Here is a 19149-nt window from a genome sequence, read left to right as displayed (position 1 = left end):
GCGTTTGGTCACATGCACTCCTAATTTCATTTACCAGTCAAGGGAATTTTCATCTGCCAGGCTCACAGCAAACCAGCTATAACACAATTATGGGACTGCAATCTTCTGCCATCCCAATGACTACAAGATTGTACAGCAAGTATTGGAGCTGACAGCACAAGAGGAGAAAAAGATGTTATGAAACACCAGGTGATTAGCAATTGTAGCAGAAATGGGACAAATATGAGGACTGCTACTTCTGTCCCTTCATCTGTATTTCCATAAGGGTGTCCTTCAGTGAGAGCCCAGATCAGCCTAGAGAACACAGCAAACTTACAGCAACACTTCTCAGACCCCATGTTTTCCTGGTGCCTCTGCATCACCATCTTTACTAGGGACAGGATTAGGGCTGAGGCACAGCATGGACATAACCAACCCATGAGACCCATGTCAGGGGACTGCCTAAACATACAGCCCTTGATAACAGCTAAGAAAAAACCCCACAGAATACAAGATGTTAAATAGTGATCACCTGGAAAAGAAAAAACAAACCAAAAAAACTCAAAAAAATAACCCAAACAAACAGAACAGAGGTTTCCTTGTGTCCTTGTCTAAAAGAGCTCCTTCTACAATCATCAACCACCATGTAGGCTGCTGCAGCCCTACTGCAATGCCTCCAGGCCCAACACTATCGTCTTACCCACAATTACTGAACACTGCTCTCTGTTTGTTGCTGAAGTGGTGAAAAGCTATTGGGATTCATCCTCCAAGAAATAACTGGTAAACTTCAACTTTGCTAGTCATGATGGCAGCTGGCATGGGACACATCTCTCCAGTTTAAACTCATCTGAGATGTTTCAGAGACAGCTGTGAGCTATGAACTTCAGAAAAAGGTGCAGAGGGAAGCTACCATCACCCCACTAGGCTAGGGGTGAACACATGCTTTAGTAGTGTAATGGCTCAAAACCTTTCGGATTAGCAGGAGAACACAAAACATCAGTGCCCTGCTTTCAAGGCTGCATATTATGTACCAATCTTCATTCCACTGAGCAGCACAGAAGATTTAAAAGCAATTTCAACAATTTTTACAATTCAGAGGCAGGATATAACCCAGGAGTCCTGCTGCTCTGTACTATCCTCTTCCTTATGACCGTAAAGATGATTTTTCCAAAGCTCCCTGAGCTCTCTGGCCAACAACACAACATCAAGAGCTGGATCCAGCCACTCCCAAATTGTAAACGCTGCCCAGGAAAGGTCTCAGATCAGCACTGATCTCACACTAATGCCATGCTGGGTTCCTCATATTACTCCTACATAAGAAAACTAAGACCTCAACCTCAGTGCACTCATCAACACGTACTGTCCAGACAGCCTCAGACTAAATCCAGAGCCAAAATCAGTCCCCATGCACAGTAACTCCACTAACCAGAGTTCTGTGACCATTCTTTCTTTATGGAATACAGACATAAGGGGCTGAACCCAAGTGATTTAAAAACTGGTGTATAGAACTTGGCACAGCTGTGTAAAACTCTGGCTCTCGATCCCCACACTTTTTTGCCAGCATGGGTTGAGCTGAGAGCCAAGGGGTTTCTTTTCCAGAGGAGCAGGAGCTGATTTATTGCCTCATGTAGCTGTAATTAGCCCTTCCAGGAACAGAACTGACAGTCCAATATGTCTTTCAGCAAAAAAGAAGGATCCAATATCAGACCCATCCAGGTTTGTCTTATATCAAGTAAGTTCACTAAGTTCACTGCCCATGCTGTGATATTTCTGGATTGCTCCATCGTTATCTGGGGTCATAATTAGAGACAAGCTGATTGTATTTTCCCCTCAAGGAGGTACATGAGATTTTCAATTCATTACACTCAGGGCATGCAGCAGCCATTGGCTGATGGCCACCTTGGTCACCATTTCTGGGACCAAGCAGCACCACTATAAATATATGGAGTCCATAGCCACCAGTGCCAGCTGGGGCTGTTCTGGGACATGGGGGGAAAGCCACATAGTTAATAAACCAATGTGGTTTGAATGGTGCTTTTTTGGTAAAGCTACAAAGTAATCTATGCAGATGAGGTCACATCTTCATGGAACTAAACCATTTCCCATGGCCTTGCATGACATTTGAGCCAATAACTATTGGCAAACAATGGGCAGAACATTTGCAGCTGGGACCTTCTGCACAGAAATATGTGATACAGTCAATTGTAACTCTTGCAATGTAGAGATTAGTTCTGTTGAACTGTCCTGGGAAACCCTAAGGAAAAAGTTAGTTTTAAAGTTTTCAATAACCCATTATTGTTTGTTAATAGTATTAATAACAGTAATTAATAATATTTTCCCCCAAAGGAAATAATTTCAAAACAACTTCAAACTAACATGTTATTTAGAACTGAAAATCAGTATTTTTGAAGAGAAGAATACACAGCCTTCTCTGATGATGTATCTCTCCTTTCTGGCAAATAGCACTGTGTCTCTTTTACAAAGGAAGATGAAATGGAAACCTAGAAATAATCACTTTTCCCAACAACTTAAGCTCCATACTTCAACAGATAGAAGATGTGTAAAGTTGATTAGGGAAATAGTACAAAAGCTAAAAACAGTGATAAAGCTTTATGGTCCATATGTACCTCCACCTGGAAAGGCCTTAAAAGCATCCCATGAAATCCCCAATCCCTCAGAAATCTGTAAGAGTTGGCTATTGTGATACCTCCTTCCAAAAACAGCACACAGTAAAATTGTTTAGCTTACAAACATGAGTTCACTGTCATTTGTGCTGTTTATATTACCACAGGTGCTGACAAACTGTTGTGAATCTAAGGCAAGATCCATCAGAAAGTGCAGAGTCCAGGCAGCCTCTGACTGGCCTGGATGGTAAGGCAACTATTGGGTCCCATCCAGCTCAGCACAGAAATGTCAGAAAATTGGATTTCCTGCAAAATAGGTCTGATTTTTAGGCAGCTCCATTGCAAACAGAAGGGAAAAGAGGTAGATGCTAAACTTCAGTGTTTCTGACAGACAGACAACAGCCCAAAATGTCCTGCCTTCAGCTTTGCTAGAACACTGACAGAACTGACCTGAAGGTACCAGGGGGGACTGAGGTGGGAGATACCCACCTACACAATCCCAATTTTCTCCAAGCCAATTGCCCACCACAGCTACTTTCAAAATCAGCTGGAGCCACAGTCAGGACATGCTCTGTTTGGTTTGGATTACCAAATCACCATGCAGCTTCTGGGTAATAAAGCTGACTTCAGGAATACAGTAACAGCCCTGCCTTTGAGATTACCGAGCAGAAACTCATACTTCACATGAGCATAAATGCATTTCAGTGGTGGCAATGCCAGCTTTAACAGTGCTGAGATTCAGTGAGACTCTTCTAGATTCACTGCTCCTGAAAACCTTTAAATAAAAAAGGACCTGCCTGTGTTTTCATGTATATAGCAGTATGTCTGTAATGGGCCATCCACCCAAAAATCCCCTCTGTCTGGCTGACTAGCACAGCACAGAGCACTGCTTGCACTAGAAGATCCCCCTGAATGCAAAGCTCAGCATCAGCCTCAACGCCCGGGTCTCAATTTCACAGACAGCAGAGCATGAGGCTAAATTCTGCACTCAGATCTGCTGTCATCAACCTCAGGGTGGTGCCACAGAAGGGACAATTTAACCAAAACCAGTATTTTCTTACTATAAATAATTAAGATTTTAAACACACTCTGTTCTTTGTCTCTGTATACTGCCCACGGCTGTATGCTTTATTATGTCAGGCTTGTCCTCACTATTTCTGGGAACCTTCTAATCAAAGGAGGGGAGAAATTCATTCCTAGTGCCTTTATTTTCCCTTTTTTTAAAGAAACAAACAAAAAACCCCACAAGTCTTGCTGTTCCTGGATGTTGATATTTTTTGAGAGGGGAATGCACTAAAAGTACCATTTAGGTCTGAGAGCCTGCAATGCATGTTACTGAGAGATGAATCATGCAAATAAAACTGACAGGTAAATCTAGATATCCAGCACTATGTTTAGTAGCAATGGCAGAGACATGTCTCAACACAGAACCACTTGTTGTAGTGTAATTCATAGTCATTTTTAAGATGGGGTGGATAATCTGACTTTTGAAGATATCACTTTGTAGTAATGACATATCCTCTGAACAGGGAGAGACATTGTTCTCCCAGGAAAATCCTGGAAGGCTGTGTAGAAGCTGCGGGAAACCTAGAGAAAAACAATTCAAACAATTATTATCTCTCTTTCTGTAACCATTGTTTATAGATATGGTTCTCTAGAGTGTACTATTCAAAGTTCACCAACAGTCTAAGAGAAGATTGCTAAAGGCCAATCAGGTCTTAGGTCCACCATTGTTTCCATAAGAACTGTAGATTTCTAATAATGAAGCGTCTTTTCATGCCTTCTGATGATAAAATCTCTGTATCACCTTTAGCTGTCCCCAATACCCCTTCAGTAATACCACATAGCAATTTTAATAGCAGCTGCTAACACAAATGCCTCAAGGCTATATAATTTGTACCAATAAAGTAAATTGCCTTCAAAGTGGCTGGAAGAAAGTAAAAGGTAAATAAGCCACAAATGTTTGTTAGTTTACCATCCCCTTGAACCAACACAAAATTACTTCTTCAAGTCTTTACTACTTCTTCAATAGTTAATAGTCAAGGTCTAAAGGCAGTTAAATAGGTCTCACACCATATCATCAGTATTATTTCCTTTGTTTTCAGTTCAGTAAGGCATTAGAGACCTGGCCTTTGCCTACTGACCAAATGAGGCATTTGTCTCACCACTGCAAATCAAGAACAGCTCCACGTACTTCATTTAAAATCTTGACTGGAAGAGGAGACTCAGGACAGTAATTTTTAAACTTCTCTGCTGACTCCCCCAGCACTTCTCATATTGCAACAAAATGGTTATAATTTGCAGTATGATATTTCTCCACTGGGGCACACTGATAGGAATAAGAAGTTTAAAAATTAACAGATGACTTTGTCAATGCAATTATTTGATAATGTATGGCACCAGTTAACGGGCAGTCTCAGAATACCAGGAGCGCTGGTCAATACTAAAAGGGAATGTGAATTCAAGGCCAGAAAATATCTCAAAAGCTCAGATTCAGCTTTCAAAGAGATCAAATAAGCTGGAAATATTATAAGAAGCAGGTCTTGCTGAGGAAGCTTATTCTACTGTCAGCCCAGTTATGCTGCAATGGCTTGTTAGTATCAAATTAGGAAATCCAAGTCTCCCTTCATGAATAATTAACTTTTTTTTCCTCTCCATTTACTGGAAGGTGCTGGATTCTACATTTTTCCTCATTTTGGCATTACTGCTGTTCCCCTGTCACTTACAGTATGGTAGAGCCACTAGCATGTATAAGACTGACTTCAGAGCCACTCTAAAGGGGCAGAGAAATGAACATTTCTGCATCATAGCAAGCAGTGTGTGTAAAGATTCTCAAGTAAAGAATGAATACTCTATGTGCTCGCCTTGAAAAAACTCAGAAAACTAAACTGAATCTTAAAATAATATCTATAATGGAATGATAATTCTGCATACGTGGAATATGTTAGTGTTTGTTTCTGATCTTTCTAAAGCCACTGCTGCAAAATATTTGTGACAAGTGTCATACTCACTGAAGTGTTCCAAAATATATATTCAGAACTTCACATCAATAAAGGATGAAGCTCTGAGGGCTGTCCTTCAAAGAAGAACTTTATTTCACCCTGCTCAATTTCATACAGGTTTGGTCTTTCAAGCTGCACAGACCCCTGTAATTCCACTCCACCCCAAACAAATCACAGCCAAACAACCACCACCACCTCTGGATTCTGTTCCTCAATGCCCCAAGTAATGATAAACACAGAAATGAGAAGTAGAGACCAGAGTGCCAGTGAGAGGAGGAAGAGGTGAGGTCCAGTATCTGGAACCAGAGTGTTTGAGCTCCTCAGTTGGGTCTTGTTAGAGACCAACATCAACTGACGATCCCTCAGGGCCTCCAGTTCCACAGTTGCTTGCATAGTGGAATCACAACACTCAAGTACACCCATCCTACCAAAAAACTTGTCTGCCTGGACTTGGAGAGAAAAATAACCAATGATAGCACTTCGCATTGGAGTAAGCATTGCATACAACTCTCAGTGACCAGATGGGCCTCCGTCAACATGAAGAGGCCTTGCTGCTTGTCAGCCTCTTTTGGAAATAACATTAAATGCCAGGAAAGTGTTTTTACATTAATAATACATTCCCAGTGACTGAGAAGGAAGGCAACTTTCCCTCATTATACCAATAAGAAATTCAGCACTTCTGGAGGATTTATGAAGAAAATCCAAGTAGCTACATTCAGCAAATTAACCTTACCTATTGAAGGCTGATGGCAGATAAAGCCAGCCTTAAGCCAGCCTCCAGCAGGGGGATGAAACACAGAAGGAAGAAGCACAGCTCAAGGAAAAAAAAACCACAGCTTTCCAAATTAGAAATGCTGTTCCATGCTTCCCTGATTTCTTGCTTTGCACATGCTATTAAAAATAGCAAGCAGAAACGCCTTAGTTCTCCTCTCCAAGTGCACATCCTGATGCACACACAGCCTCCCTCGGCCACGCGCGCCGCAGGAGCGCTCACGGAGCAGCCATCATCTCCAGCCACAAGATCCCTACTGAAACATGACGACACCAGAAATGCCTTAATTCAATCTCAGCAGAAAAGCCAGAGCTCTCAATGTGCATCCCCACAGAAGTATCGAATCATAAGTTTCATCCAAACCCGAGACCTGGGAGAAGAAACTCAATGAATTAGCCTGGTGATTTGTAGTCTTATTGACTATAAAGAACTCTTTGGAAAGGCACGGATACAGAAGTTATATTAAAAGGAAACCTCCTTGCATCACTGACAGGAAAATAGTAAACTTTTTCTTCAATCATTTTAAGCATAACAGCATTATTAAAGTCTTTACAATTTGAGTGAAAGCATTAATTACTATATCCATCAGGAATATTTTTCATTGTCAAATTGCCTTTTACCATGATAATAACCACCATGATTTGCATGTAAAAATTAATAATGTTACCTCATTTATAGGTCAAAACACACAGACTAAAATAGTTTCTGCAATTCTCCCTAAATAACTAGCTCTTGCATATCAAGTTTTATGGCACATTAAAAAATGAGTGCAATTCAGACAAGATTTGAATAGCTGAGTAGATAGAGAGGGAAAGATAAGAGCAAATAAGGAAAATCTTATGGTAAGCTAAGCCTCAAAAAAAAAAAACACCACTTTTTTTAAAAATTTCTGGACCCCATGTGACCTAGGGATGAAACAGCTGTATGCAGGTCATTACTCAAAGTATCCACAGATTATGCCTCCAGCCACTCTGGGTATAAATGGTATGTCAGAACAACTGAATGCATTAAAAAAAATTACTTTCAATTACTCTCGCATTCCATTCAGTCCAAAAGCAACATCCACAGTTCCCATGTAGATTGTGTAAAAGGGTTGAAGGATTTTCATAAGAGCCTGATGACCAAGTCCTGAACCAATTTTTATAAGACTTAAGACTAATAATAGGGTCCTCCTCCCACTTTTGTTTAGTAACATGGTCGGTTTCTTGGTATGGAGGACCATGAGCATGGCCACTTACTTTTCCCCCCAATCACCTGCTCGAGCATGTTAGAGGCCTGTTAGAGCTCAGATGCTTCCTGGGGTACCACATCTACTTCCCTCAGCATCAGATTGGCTTGGATCACCCTTCTCATTCAGAAGCTGCAGTTGCCCACCCACAGTATTTCAGCAGCTATCCCATGATGGTTAATAAAGGTATTGGACTCCTACCTGCACTTCTAGGTGGCAGCAAATAGCCAACATTGGCTCATTCTGCCAGAGCCACACAGCAACCCAAGCTCTTCTCTTTGAGCCCTCCCAGGACAGTCATGTTTGTGTTGATTTCTAAAGCAATTGGAAAAGACATTTCTCTCTCTTTCTGAAATGCATTAAAGAAAAGCAAGACTGCAGTGCTAACTTAGTGCCTGACATTCCCCTCCTCTTTCGGTGGAGTTTGAAGCACAGCACCAAAGTAGTCTCTCACAGCACCCCACTCCAGCCTCAGGGATAAGGTGATAAGGTCAGGCAATCAAAGTGCTCCCCTACTATACAGAAAGCTGGTACCTACATTGAAATGCACAGCCTGGGGCATGGGGGAGCAAGCAAAAAAAGATCAGGCCATTGATTTACCTCCCCAAATATGCTTCCCTGTGTCAACTTTCAAGCAGCCAGTTTGAGAACTGCTGGCCTCAGTAACATGCCCTGGATCTCACACAGCACATCACTGTGAAAGGCTGAGAACATGGAGCTGCCTCCCCTGAGCAAAATGCACTGCTCAGAGGAGCCTCTGACCATTTTGACAGACATGCAAGCACTCCCCGAAAAAGAAAACAGTTCTGTAACAAAAGCAACAGTCCCACTGTTTTGTTTGCATTACAAATAAGCACCTAAGGTGTCCTGTGGGACCCAGACTTTCCAAAGCAATCTGCACTACTCCAACACACATGTGACAGTATGTGCTGCAGACTCACCCCCAACAAACACAAGACAGGTCAGGAAGATGTATTATGGGGTACAGAAGTTTGACATAAGCATCTCAGCTTCAGGACATGAACTGTCTTGGATCTTTAAGATCTTTCCTTTGATTGTTGAAGAAAGCCACAGAGGTGGGAACAGTGCACACTAACCTCCAGAACTGCATGTTCTCACTTGCCACCCTCTCTCACCTTGTCCACAAAGTCTGTCTTCAATCCTAACACTCACTGGCTCTTGTTGGGTTTTGATCACAAGTTCTTCAAGGTGAAGATTCCGTCCTTTACAGACATAGCATGCAGGCGGCTGCACAGAGGAAGCAGGCCCACAATGCTGGGGCTGGCCAAAGAGGCTTCAGAGCACCTCTGGTGGGACAAGATGCTTCAAACCACTCTCCCCATTCTCATATCCACAAGACAGCACGATGCAAAGAGCTCCAGAGTTCCCAGGAAGGGGAACTCTGTGCCCTGAGTAAATGGGATGTTACTGCTTAAGGCCTTCCACTTAAAGGCCTGAATATCCCATGTCTATGAACAGCAGCATTGTGGCTTTTCTACAAAGGAAAAATCCTGCTCCCAGCTTTGTCACTGGGAAAAGAACATGACTCAGGTAGCACTACTGTGGCAGCACCTGCCTAGAACAGTCACACTGCAGAGATGTCCTCTGCAGACATCTCCTCAAAGCCCTGCTGCTTTGGGACCCTGAGAAGAAGAGAGCTGGAAGGACAGGTTCCCTGGCTTCCCCCACACAGCCCCCTGAGCACGAGGATGGGGATCCTGCAGGCAGACCTACTGCATGGAGAATGTCTCTCCAGCAAGGCAGGACCATGGCTCAGGGGAGCATCTCCACATCTCAGCTACATGCCTTAGCTTTGCTGTCCCCATAGACCAGCTGACAGGAACAAGTCCTGCTGTATTTCCTAGCTAACAGCATCCTGTGCTGAAGGCAGCCTGCCCAGCCACCCCAGAGCCACCAGTACCCAGCATTGACTTCCAGGGATAGCAGAGAGCTCCAAGAACTGGCTGAGCCCCTGAGGAAGGTTCAGACTGGCAGCCTGGCCCTGCCCCTCATACAACATTGACACATCAAGACCCCAATCCCCACCTCAGGCAAGATAAAAGTAGTAATCTGTGTTTTGTAGCAGTGAGGGAGAATGTGATTTCTGTGTTTTCAGGAGTACAGAAAAGCATACTGCACCTTTAGAAGAGAGGAGCTCTCCCTGCAGCAAGGCCAGCCTGCAGTCCCTCTCCACTCCATCCAGAAGCCCAGGGATCCATTCCACACCGTGCCGCTTGACTCTTGTTCGGCTGATTCCTTTTCCAGCCTCTGAGTCTGAACATCACTGCATGACATTCCTGCCTCTGCTAAGCATCTTTCTAACTGTGACTGAAGAGTCTGGCAAGTGACCAAGTATTCTTTAACCTCCACATTAACTATTGTTAGCTTTGGCAAAGCCCAGCGCCCGGGATGCCTGGTGTGGTATCGCTTACTGCTGCAGCCCACAGGAACTGCTGTAGTGGCGAGATTCAGAGAACAGGGATCAGGTAGCAGATGCAAAACAGAGCTCTCACCCACGGTGCCCTGCATCCCCCACTGCCTAATGAGCTCTGGGAACAGCTACAACTTTTAAGCTCCTTACTTCTGCAAAAGGTTTGCAGACAGTGAATGTGCAGAACAGAGTCACAGAAGCTGTAAGTTAGATGAGGCCAAATGCTACTTTTAGATCACCAAGATGTGTTGGTAACTTTGCAGCTCCATAGAGTGTTATTTATCTTTTAGGCGTGGTGAGGAGATAGAGATGTTTGGCTCTAGCCAGCTTTGTCTGCTGGAAGATGGCACAGGCAGGCTGCACCACCTCCTCAAACCTCAACAGAGCCCTCTTGGCTTGTACTCTTACTGCTACATTCCAAACAGTAAAGTCCTTAGTCCCACATCCCACTGCACAAAAACTAGGATATATCTTTCTCCCCTCATTCTCATGAGTAAGCCCAACCAGTGAAATCAGTTATGGCTGCTCTAAGCAGTGCCAGAGATGGTTCTTTAGCCCATTTTTTACTGCAGACTGCAGGCTTTGCAAAGCACCAGCCCCAGCCATATTCAGACAACCAAGTTCTACTGATGGCAAATCCTGTGCAGAAATGTCCACAGCATTCATCAGGGATAGCTGAATTCAGGGACCAGACGGCAGGTTTTCTTAAACAGACTTTATGTTGCTTAATATAGCACACACTCTTCCTCAGTATCTGCACAACACTGAGCTGGAGATGTTCTGAGATTTGCACTGAGGAAGACTGGAGAGGTGGGAGAAAGGCTGCAGGAGGAAGCATTTAAAAAGCAAGAGATGACTTTGGAGAAGCATCATCTGCAAGCAACAATCTCCTAACAGAGGACTGGCAATGCAGAGGCCTGGTTAGTAATGAAAACAAAATGTGAACCAGTGCATAGTCAGGCTACGCAGCTGCAAATCCATCCAGGATTAGCCTCAAGAGCTGAAGATGTGAAGAGTTGAGTCTGGCTCATAGTTTTCCTCTGGGGAGGTGTCCTGCATTGTGCCTCACTGTACACCTACACAAAACTGCTCTGTGATCCCGTGCACCATAGGCCTTCTCGTGCCACTCCAACACTACCCAAGTCACAAAAAATACTTCAGTGCCAGCACAACTGGAGCCCTGCCGTGAGAAGACTTCCTTTGCCTTCTCATTTATTCATTGAGATGCCAAAGTTCCTTGTGTATTTCCTTTAAGGTTGTCCCTGATTTGGACCTGTCCCATTTTGCTACCTTGATTTCTCCTGGGCTGCTCTCAACAGCCCTTCTTTTTACATAGATCGAGGAAACCCAGAGAATATTTGTTCCCATCCTCTACCCCATGGAGGAAAATCTCTAGGAGCAGCAAACTGCTCTGAATTTTTTTGCATCAAAATGAGTATTGACTCTTGGGCATGCCTCAATCCCACTATCCCACTAAAGCCAAGCACCCAGAAACATGGACTGCTGTGGAGCCCACAAACACCAGTACCAGCAGCCCCAAAACCTGCCTCAGCAGACACTCACTGCCAAGTCAGGCAGCAACTGCAGCGTAACAGTCACTGTTTGCACACGATAGGAGTTGGGCAACTCTCCTTCTGGAGGTGCTTTTGCCACCAGCTACCTGGATCCTTGTTTCATTGCAGATGTTTCCTTCCTGCTCCCTGCACAACTGCTCCAGCTACACGAGCTCCATCTGAAGTTCCACGGAGAGCCTTTTGCCTGCCCCTGTAGTGCATGACAAGGCACGCAGTGTGTTATACTCAAGTCACAGTCCATTTGTTTCTCATCAAGGCAAGTACCAACAGGACATTCAAAAGGCAAAGGTGACCATCTCAGGTTAACTGTGAAAATAGCATGGAGAGTACAAAAAATATCTCTAGGGCTAACATGACTGCTGTGAGCTTTTTAATTTAAGTAAAGTCTTTGCAGATACGCCTTCTTAAGAGGTACTTATGTGTTCCTCAAGCCCTGGTATGTTTATTGATCACTGCCCACAAGAAACTGTACTTTATAGGACATACTGCCTCCTTATGATTGAAATAGCTTCCTTCCTTAATCAGCATATAATCAGATATTCCCACACAGGAGAACTATAGCCCTGATTGACAAGATAGTTACAAAAATAAACCCCGGGTTTAAATATAGCTTGCTCGTCTCCCTGGAAGGTATGTAGTATTGTGTTATACAAGTCTACCATAATTTTCCTTGAATTAATATAGTCCATATTGCCCCACTGCCCTGATCACTATCAATTAAACTGCTCACAGATCTGTGTTGTACAGGAGAGCTGGCAGCTACGTTGGGTGGGAATGGCAACTCGCCTTTCCTCTGCATGCACTGACTTACCATCAGTACTTCATTGGCAATTAACACGTACAGGCTTTGAGTTCACGTACCAGTTGAATGTGTGATTTCCAGTGCAATTGTAGAGGTGGATAGGTAAATAAGTGTGCAGGACCACACAGCTATGTATGGGAACAAAATGCATATGCACAACCTGAAGGGATATACGTGGATGAGATATGTCCGTATGCAAACACGCAAGCTAGCCAGGCAAGGTTTAATTATCTCCTCTTTCTAGGGTGGACAGTTCAATAGCACAATACTCATTGCATTTCTTCCAATCTATCAGGATGTTCTGATGTATTAAATATGCAATGTAATGAGGGCAGAGCTCTATAGCCCTGATCTCGTTTAAGAAAAAAAGAAAAATCAGATTTATTTTTTTTAAACCCACTCTAATCATAAAATGCTTTTCATCTGTTAAAAACCTCCCCATTGCTGACTGGCTAAAAATCATGGGACAGACCTCATATTTATTATACAAATCCTTATCATTAAGAAAACAAATCACTAACTAACATCTGTCTCGCCCTGAAGGAAAATAAATTCACAGAACCAGGCACCTCTCCCCTCACTCCGTGGGCAGCGGGCCGAGCAGCCCGCGGCTCGGCAGGGACGCTCCCCGCGGGTGCTGCAATGTCCCCAGCACAGCGGCAGCCTCGGCCGCCCGGCCCCGCACCAGCCCGGCCACTGCGGTCCTTCCGCCGCCGCCCCCCCGCGCCCGACCCACCTTTCCCTTCCATCGCGGAGCCTTGCGAGCGCCGGCAAGTTGCGGGAAGACGCGCACCCTCCTCAGCCGAGAGCCCCGCGGGCAGAGCCGGCCGCCGCTGCCTCGCTCCGCGGTGGGGACGGCGCTGTCACAGCCCCGGAGCTGCAAGCAAGCAAGCAAGCGACGGGGGGCACGGCGTGAGCGGCCGGGCCCTCCCGGCCCCGCGGGGAGCGGAGCGGAGCGGGGCTGGGCGCGGGGGGAGCGCGTTACCTGGCGGGAGCTGTCCCTGGCCGAGCGGTGCTGCGGGGGCGAGTGGCTCCGCGGCCCGCCGCGCTGCCTGGCACCGCCCGCATGCGCGCCCCGCCCGCGGCCCGCGCCCCGCCCCCGCACCGCGGCACCGCCGGGCCCGGCTGCGGGATCCGCGCCGCGCACCCACAGCGGCTCCGGGCTCGGGGAACCGGCCCCGGCCGCGCACACACAGCGGCTCCGGGCTCGGGGAACCGGCACCGGCCGCGCACCCACAGCGGCTCTGGCTCTGGGAACCGGCCCCGGCCGCGCACACACAGCGGCTCGGGGCTCGGGGAACCGGCCCCGGCCGCGCACACACAGCGGCTCTGGCTCTGGGAACCGGCCCCGGCCGCGCACGGAGAGCGGCAGCGCTCGGTGCTCAGCGCGGGCACCGACAGCGCCAGCGGAGCCCCCGGGCCGGGCCGGGACCCCGCAGCCGTGCGCCCACAGCCCCGCTGCTGCAGGAGCGCGGCCGGTCGCGCAGGTGCCCCGCAAACCCCCAGACCACAACTCCCACACCGGGCGGGTCGGGGAGCGCGCTCCGCTCGCCCCAGCCTCCCTGATCCTGCGCCAGGCTGAGCCCGCACACCTGCAGACTCGAAGAGCAGCTCTCAGGAGATGCCCGGTCTCAGGTTCAGGCCTTCCCTGGATGTGTTGTTTCAAGATTAATTATGCTGATTCATAAAACATCCACCTCTTGGCTAGTTTATGCTTTTCCACCTTTGCATTTAGCCAGTGGATTTCATTCCTGCATTTCACTCATCCTCCAACTCATTAATAAAATAAGCAGTCCCCCGCTAATAAGTTGATAAAACATTCATACCAGGATCAAGTCACTTTTTTTCGGAGAACAAAGAGTTCTTTCCTGTTACCAGGGATGTTCCAGTTTGTCCCTGGAATTATCTCTTAAGTTTTTTTCAGATTTTAAACTTTTGTGCAATGGGGATGGTAAAACCCAGTTCTGCGTTTATGATTTGTGCTTCTGAAAAAGCAGCTCATGGCATCCTGAGAGCTACACGAATAGAGGATAGATGGCTCCCGCACGATCTAAGTTTCTAAATACAGGAACAGTAACTCCTCTCTTTTACTGTTCCTGTATACATCCTGGTGTTCAGATCTTCCCTTCTTACCTAGGACTGGCAAAACACTCTGTAATTACATGGTCTCTCATTCTGAGCTACTGCAAACCATCCTGAGGACACTACCTAGGGGCATTCACATCCCAAAGCCAAACCCTGAGTTTGGTTATGGAGGTGAACACTGCACTCATCATTCCCAGGCAGTTCAGAGCAGTACCTGCTCCAATCTCAGCTGCCGCCCCACAAGGTGCCAGGGAACTAAAGTTAGAAACAGCCCAGGATGAAGACCCAGCACATAAAATCCAGCACATTTTAACTGGCTCCTATCCACTTATTAGGTCCTACACTATCATGAAGAATGACATTAGGGTTTTTCATCTGAGGACTGAATAGTCAGGTACTGTAGGCAAGCTGTGAGTCAAACTGTGCTGTAGAGAACTGATGAAACAGACTTAGAAACTGAAGATGCAACAGATATTTACTTTGACCTTCTAGTCAAATCATCAATTCTTTCTTTGACTGATGAGGGATCCTATTTCCCTGTTGCTGTATCTTTACCCACCATCAATGCCAAACTGACTCAACTACACTTCCAGGGTCAATCTGTGTGCTTTTTCTGAAAAGCAATGAAACAATGACTCATTCAAGGTCTGTTAGTTCTCACTAACATTTCAAAATACAATCAAATTATACACGAGAGTGCTCCACAACTCCTCAGCCAGTTTTTTATAACTCTTGGATTCAAATTATCAACTCACACAGATTAAACATCAGGCAAAATCTCAAAGGACATTAAAGTTCCTGGCATCCAAGTTCAAGAACAACTTTCAACAGACAGAGAAGGCACAGAAATACCCTAACTTTTAAGGTGCAGCCAGGCTGTTTACCAAGAGCACAATCTGAGGCACCATTTGTAATAGCAGGCACTGGACCAATGAACCAAGAGCCTCATTTCCAGGCTGTGCACTCCCTGGAAAGCTAACAGCCATCAATAACTCAGCTTCACTGAGAAAGCTGGGCAATAGCTCCTAGCTGAAGGCATCAAGCTGAGCCCCACTGCTTGCCAGCAGAATATGAAAACCAAGTTCCTCAAATAGAGGAAATGTATTTTTCCAGTGTCCTGACAGGATCAGCCATAATATGTTCCCCACTGGCAAAGGCAGGTTGAGGTTTGGGGTTTTTGTGGAGGTTCTGTCAAAGGAGGGGGACATTAATTAGCTGTTCAGAGATCTTGCTTTTGCAGAGCAAGGCAAAATTAACGTTTTGTTTTGTTTTTGAGATGTGAAGCATTTCTTCCTTTGAGGTAACAGAGGGTAGAAACATAGATCAAACAGACATCCAAACCCACTAATCCACACATTCAATTTTCAATCACAGTTTATCAGAGCTTTCTGGGTCATGTCTGGGACATGACAATTTCACTTCCAAATCATGAAACCATCACAAGGCCTTAAGATGCACATTCTTAAAAAGCCAGCTTGAAGAGAGAAGTCCCTCCCTTTGCTCCTTCAAGGTTTCTCTCCTCAATGCAAAGAAGCAAATTCAAGGGAATAAATCCAGTGAATATTTTCCCTCCCTTGCCATTTACAGGTCATCTTTCAAATTACTTATCAGTAGAGAGAAATATGATATTGCCTGTGCTCCATTCTACATTAAAGTACATCCTGCATTAAAGTTTCAAGCAAGCTGGACCAGCTCAAGTTAGATCACTGTTTCTCCTTTAGTCCCTCAGGAAAGTCTGAGCCTACTCTGGCTTTGCAAGTATCAAGCATCAAATAACACCACACACATTAATGGCATCGAGTAGTGCATCGAGTTCTTCCCCAAACCACAGCAGGAGAATGCATTGCAGCACTCAGGAGGTGCAGATGTGCTGAGCCTGGAATCTTTGCTATTCACACCCTTCAGCCAAGATGGAAGAGCCACCTTTGAAGCTCTGCTGTGCTGTGTGGAGCCCACAGGGCTGCCAGGGCTGCTCCCTTCACATGCTCAAACTTTGCAAGTAATCTGGAATCATGGTACAATCAACAAAGTGGCTCAATCCAAGCACAAACCACCTTGCGCAGACCCTGCTCTCCCAAAACGCCTCAGCATATCCTTGGCCCCTATCATGGCAAGGACATCGCTATTTGGGAAAGGCAGAGTTACTCCTTCTTGATCTTAGTCCTGAGTGGTTTTTGTGGGGCTGCAGACACAGGGTTTCTTCATGGCCACCTGCCCTATTGTTTGATGAGTGGGGCTTTTTCTCAGCCTGTGCTGCTGAAGACCTGCCCTCTCCACCAGACTGACCCACTCTGAAGAGCAGAGAGCTGCCCCCTCTTCCCAAGGGTGGCAGGACATGTAAGTCCTACTGCTGGAGGCAAGGTTCACAAATTGCTCAGCCTGTACAGGTGAGAGGGAGCAGCAAGGGCTCAGCTTGGCTGCTCCGGATAGACATAGAAATGTTTCCTGGCCCTTCAGCCCTCGAAGAGCCTGCTGCTCCCCACCTTGATGGTGGATGCTCACTGCCTGCCCTTGCACCTTTCCATAAGCTGCTGGCTTAGAAACAGCCCTGACCACAGACAGGATAAGGACAAGTGGCCATTTTGGCATTGCTGCAGATTGTAAGTCCACATGATGATCATGCATGGTGTCCCAGCTGCTGCTGCTCCTGCCCATCTGCTGCCCTGGCACAGAGCCTCCTTCTCTAAGAGGGAACCTCCATTGCCAGGGGCAGAGACACCAGCCAGCCTGCAAAGTGTGCAGATAGCCACACATGCTGCCATGCATACAGGGGCTACTTCTGCCATGCATGGGGCTGGAAGTGCCAGGAGGGAGCAGATTGCCACTGGGGGGATATCACCTGCCCAGTGCCAGTTCCTGGGGATGACCATCCAAAATGGAAACAAAGGCAAAAAGGCACAGTCTCAAGGGCCAGGTGACCCACTGGCTTCTATAGCAAGCTCTGCACAAAAGCAGCCACAAGTCAGCTTTGCTTTCATTTCAAGAGAGTGCAAGTTGAGGTACCAATGTTTCAGCCTGTTTCCAAACTGCCCAGAAACCAACTTCAGCACCCAAGTAAGAATTCCCAGCCAGATAGAGCTGTTCTCACTGCAGGCAACAGAATATCACTTCTCCTACACAAGGTTTAAAGAAGATGTTTCTTAAAGGAAATGGACAGCTCAATCAAAAAGGAACTACCCTGAGCTCTGGCCAAGAGGGAGAGGTAACTACTAATTTTGACATTCTGAGTGGGTCTGACCTCAAAGTCAGCTGCAATGGCAAGCAAGAATCAGCTAAGTGCTTCTTGAAGTTCTTTTATGACCTCTGAAGCATCTATCCAAAGCTACCAATAGGCATTGTTAGCTAGCTACCATCATTAGCCAGCAGAGCAGATTCCTTAAGGATAGAAAAAGAAATCAGCTCTGTACCACACCATGCTCAGAAGATGTCCACGTGCCATGAGCTGTGCTCAGATAAGCACAAGCCAGAGCAGCAGGTTCCAAGAAAGTAGGCCATGACACAGCAGCAGCAGCAGGAAGGACCTCTAACACTACTGAGAAAGCAAGGAACACAGTGGGGAGGGAAAGAGGAATAAACAGAGACCATAACTCTTCAATAATATAGGTAGAGTAAAATCCAAAATCATTTTTACAAACTTTAATCTGTCACCCTGAGAATGATGTACATAAGTTCTGATTATGAACAAAACACAAATGATTACTACATCACCACCTCCTTTCATCACCCAAGTAGTTGCTAGAAGCAGAAGTAGTGCATTAGGAGCTTCAGTGTGAAATAAAGACCAAAACCACAACCTTTGAGCTAGCTCAGATTTTAATTACATAAAATTATTGATTAAATGTTGTTGAGATTAATCAGTCAGTATTTTATTAATAAAGGAAAAACACTACTGTCCCAAAAGTACCAAAACAAGGGAGAGGTTTTGCAATTACTTGCAGCAAAGTCAAAAATTACTGTGGAAGACAATCCTGGATAGGGGAACAATCCTGTTATTGACTCAGGAAGCTCCTTCTGAGCACCAGCTTTCCTCTGCTACTATTCTTCATAAACATCTGTATATAACCATTTACACTAACAAGAGTATTGGTGTTGATTTTATTGGTAGACAGCTCAACTCCCAGTTGTAGTCTTCTGTGAGATATTGAGCACCCCAAGCTCAGCAAAACCTATAGAAGGTGGATGTTGTTCTCAGTCCTTGCAGCAAAATGCTTTGGGTTTTCAGGGCTAACTCTCTGACCCTCTGAGCCCCACTGCAGGTTTCTGGTTACTCAGTATGGTAAATAACTTTGTCAGAAATCCTCAACCAGATGGGGACAGGGAGGAAGGTGTCTGAAGTCAGGTTGTTATATCATTATAAAAGCTTAAGAATTTCATGTAAGTAGATAAAACATGAAAATTAGCCGCTGAATTGAGCTCCTTAAGCTCTAGTCCCTTTTTGACTTGATTGGAAAAGGTAATTACCTGCATTTGGAATTTATGCAGGATAAAAAAGCTTTACAGGGCAGAGGCAGGAAAGAGCTCCCTGCTGTCAGCTCAGCCCTGCTAAGAGCCAGGTGCTTGAATGCTTGCAGACAATAGACTATTCACATTAAAATCCTATTTGTCTATGTCTATTTCCTACAATTAAAAAATAAATCTATTAGCTCATCACT

The 19149-nt window shown here is 45.6% G+C and overlaps 1 protein-coding gene across 1 annotated transcript in view; it reads right to left on the bottom strand.

The window, feature by feature from the left end:
* Nucleotides 1-13457, bottom strand: part of FGF12 (fibroblast growth factor 12) — a 218734-nt gene extending 205277 nt beyond the window's left edge. Inside the window, exons 1-2 of the mRNA XM_058812071.1 lie at nucleotides 13398-13457; nucleotides 13149-13289 (exon numbers count right to left, since the gene is read on the bottom strand). Of these exons, the coding sequence (XP_058668054.1) occupies nucleotides 13149-13161 (13 nt within the window). The 5' untranslated portion in view covers nucleotides 13162-13289; nucleotides 13398-13457. The remainder of the gene's footprint in view (nucleotides 1-13148; nucleotides 13290-13397) is intronic.
* Nucleotides 13458-19149: the final 5692 nt, after the last annotated feature.

The sequence above is a fragment of the Ammospiza caudacuta genome, chromosome 11 (genome assembly GCF_027887145.1).
Source record: "Ammospiza caudacuta isolate bAmmCau1 chromosome 11, bAmmCau1.pri, whole genome shotgun sequence".
Taxonomy (NCBI): Eukaryota; Metazoa; Chordata; class Aves; order Passeriformes; family Passerellidae; genus Ammospiza; species Ammospiza caudacuta.
Note: the sequence above shows the minus strand (reverse complement) of the source record. Positions and strands in the feature narration are given on the sequence as shown.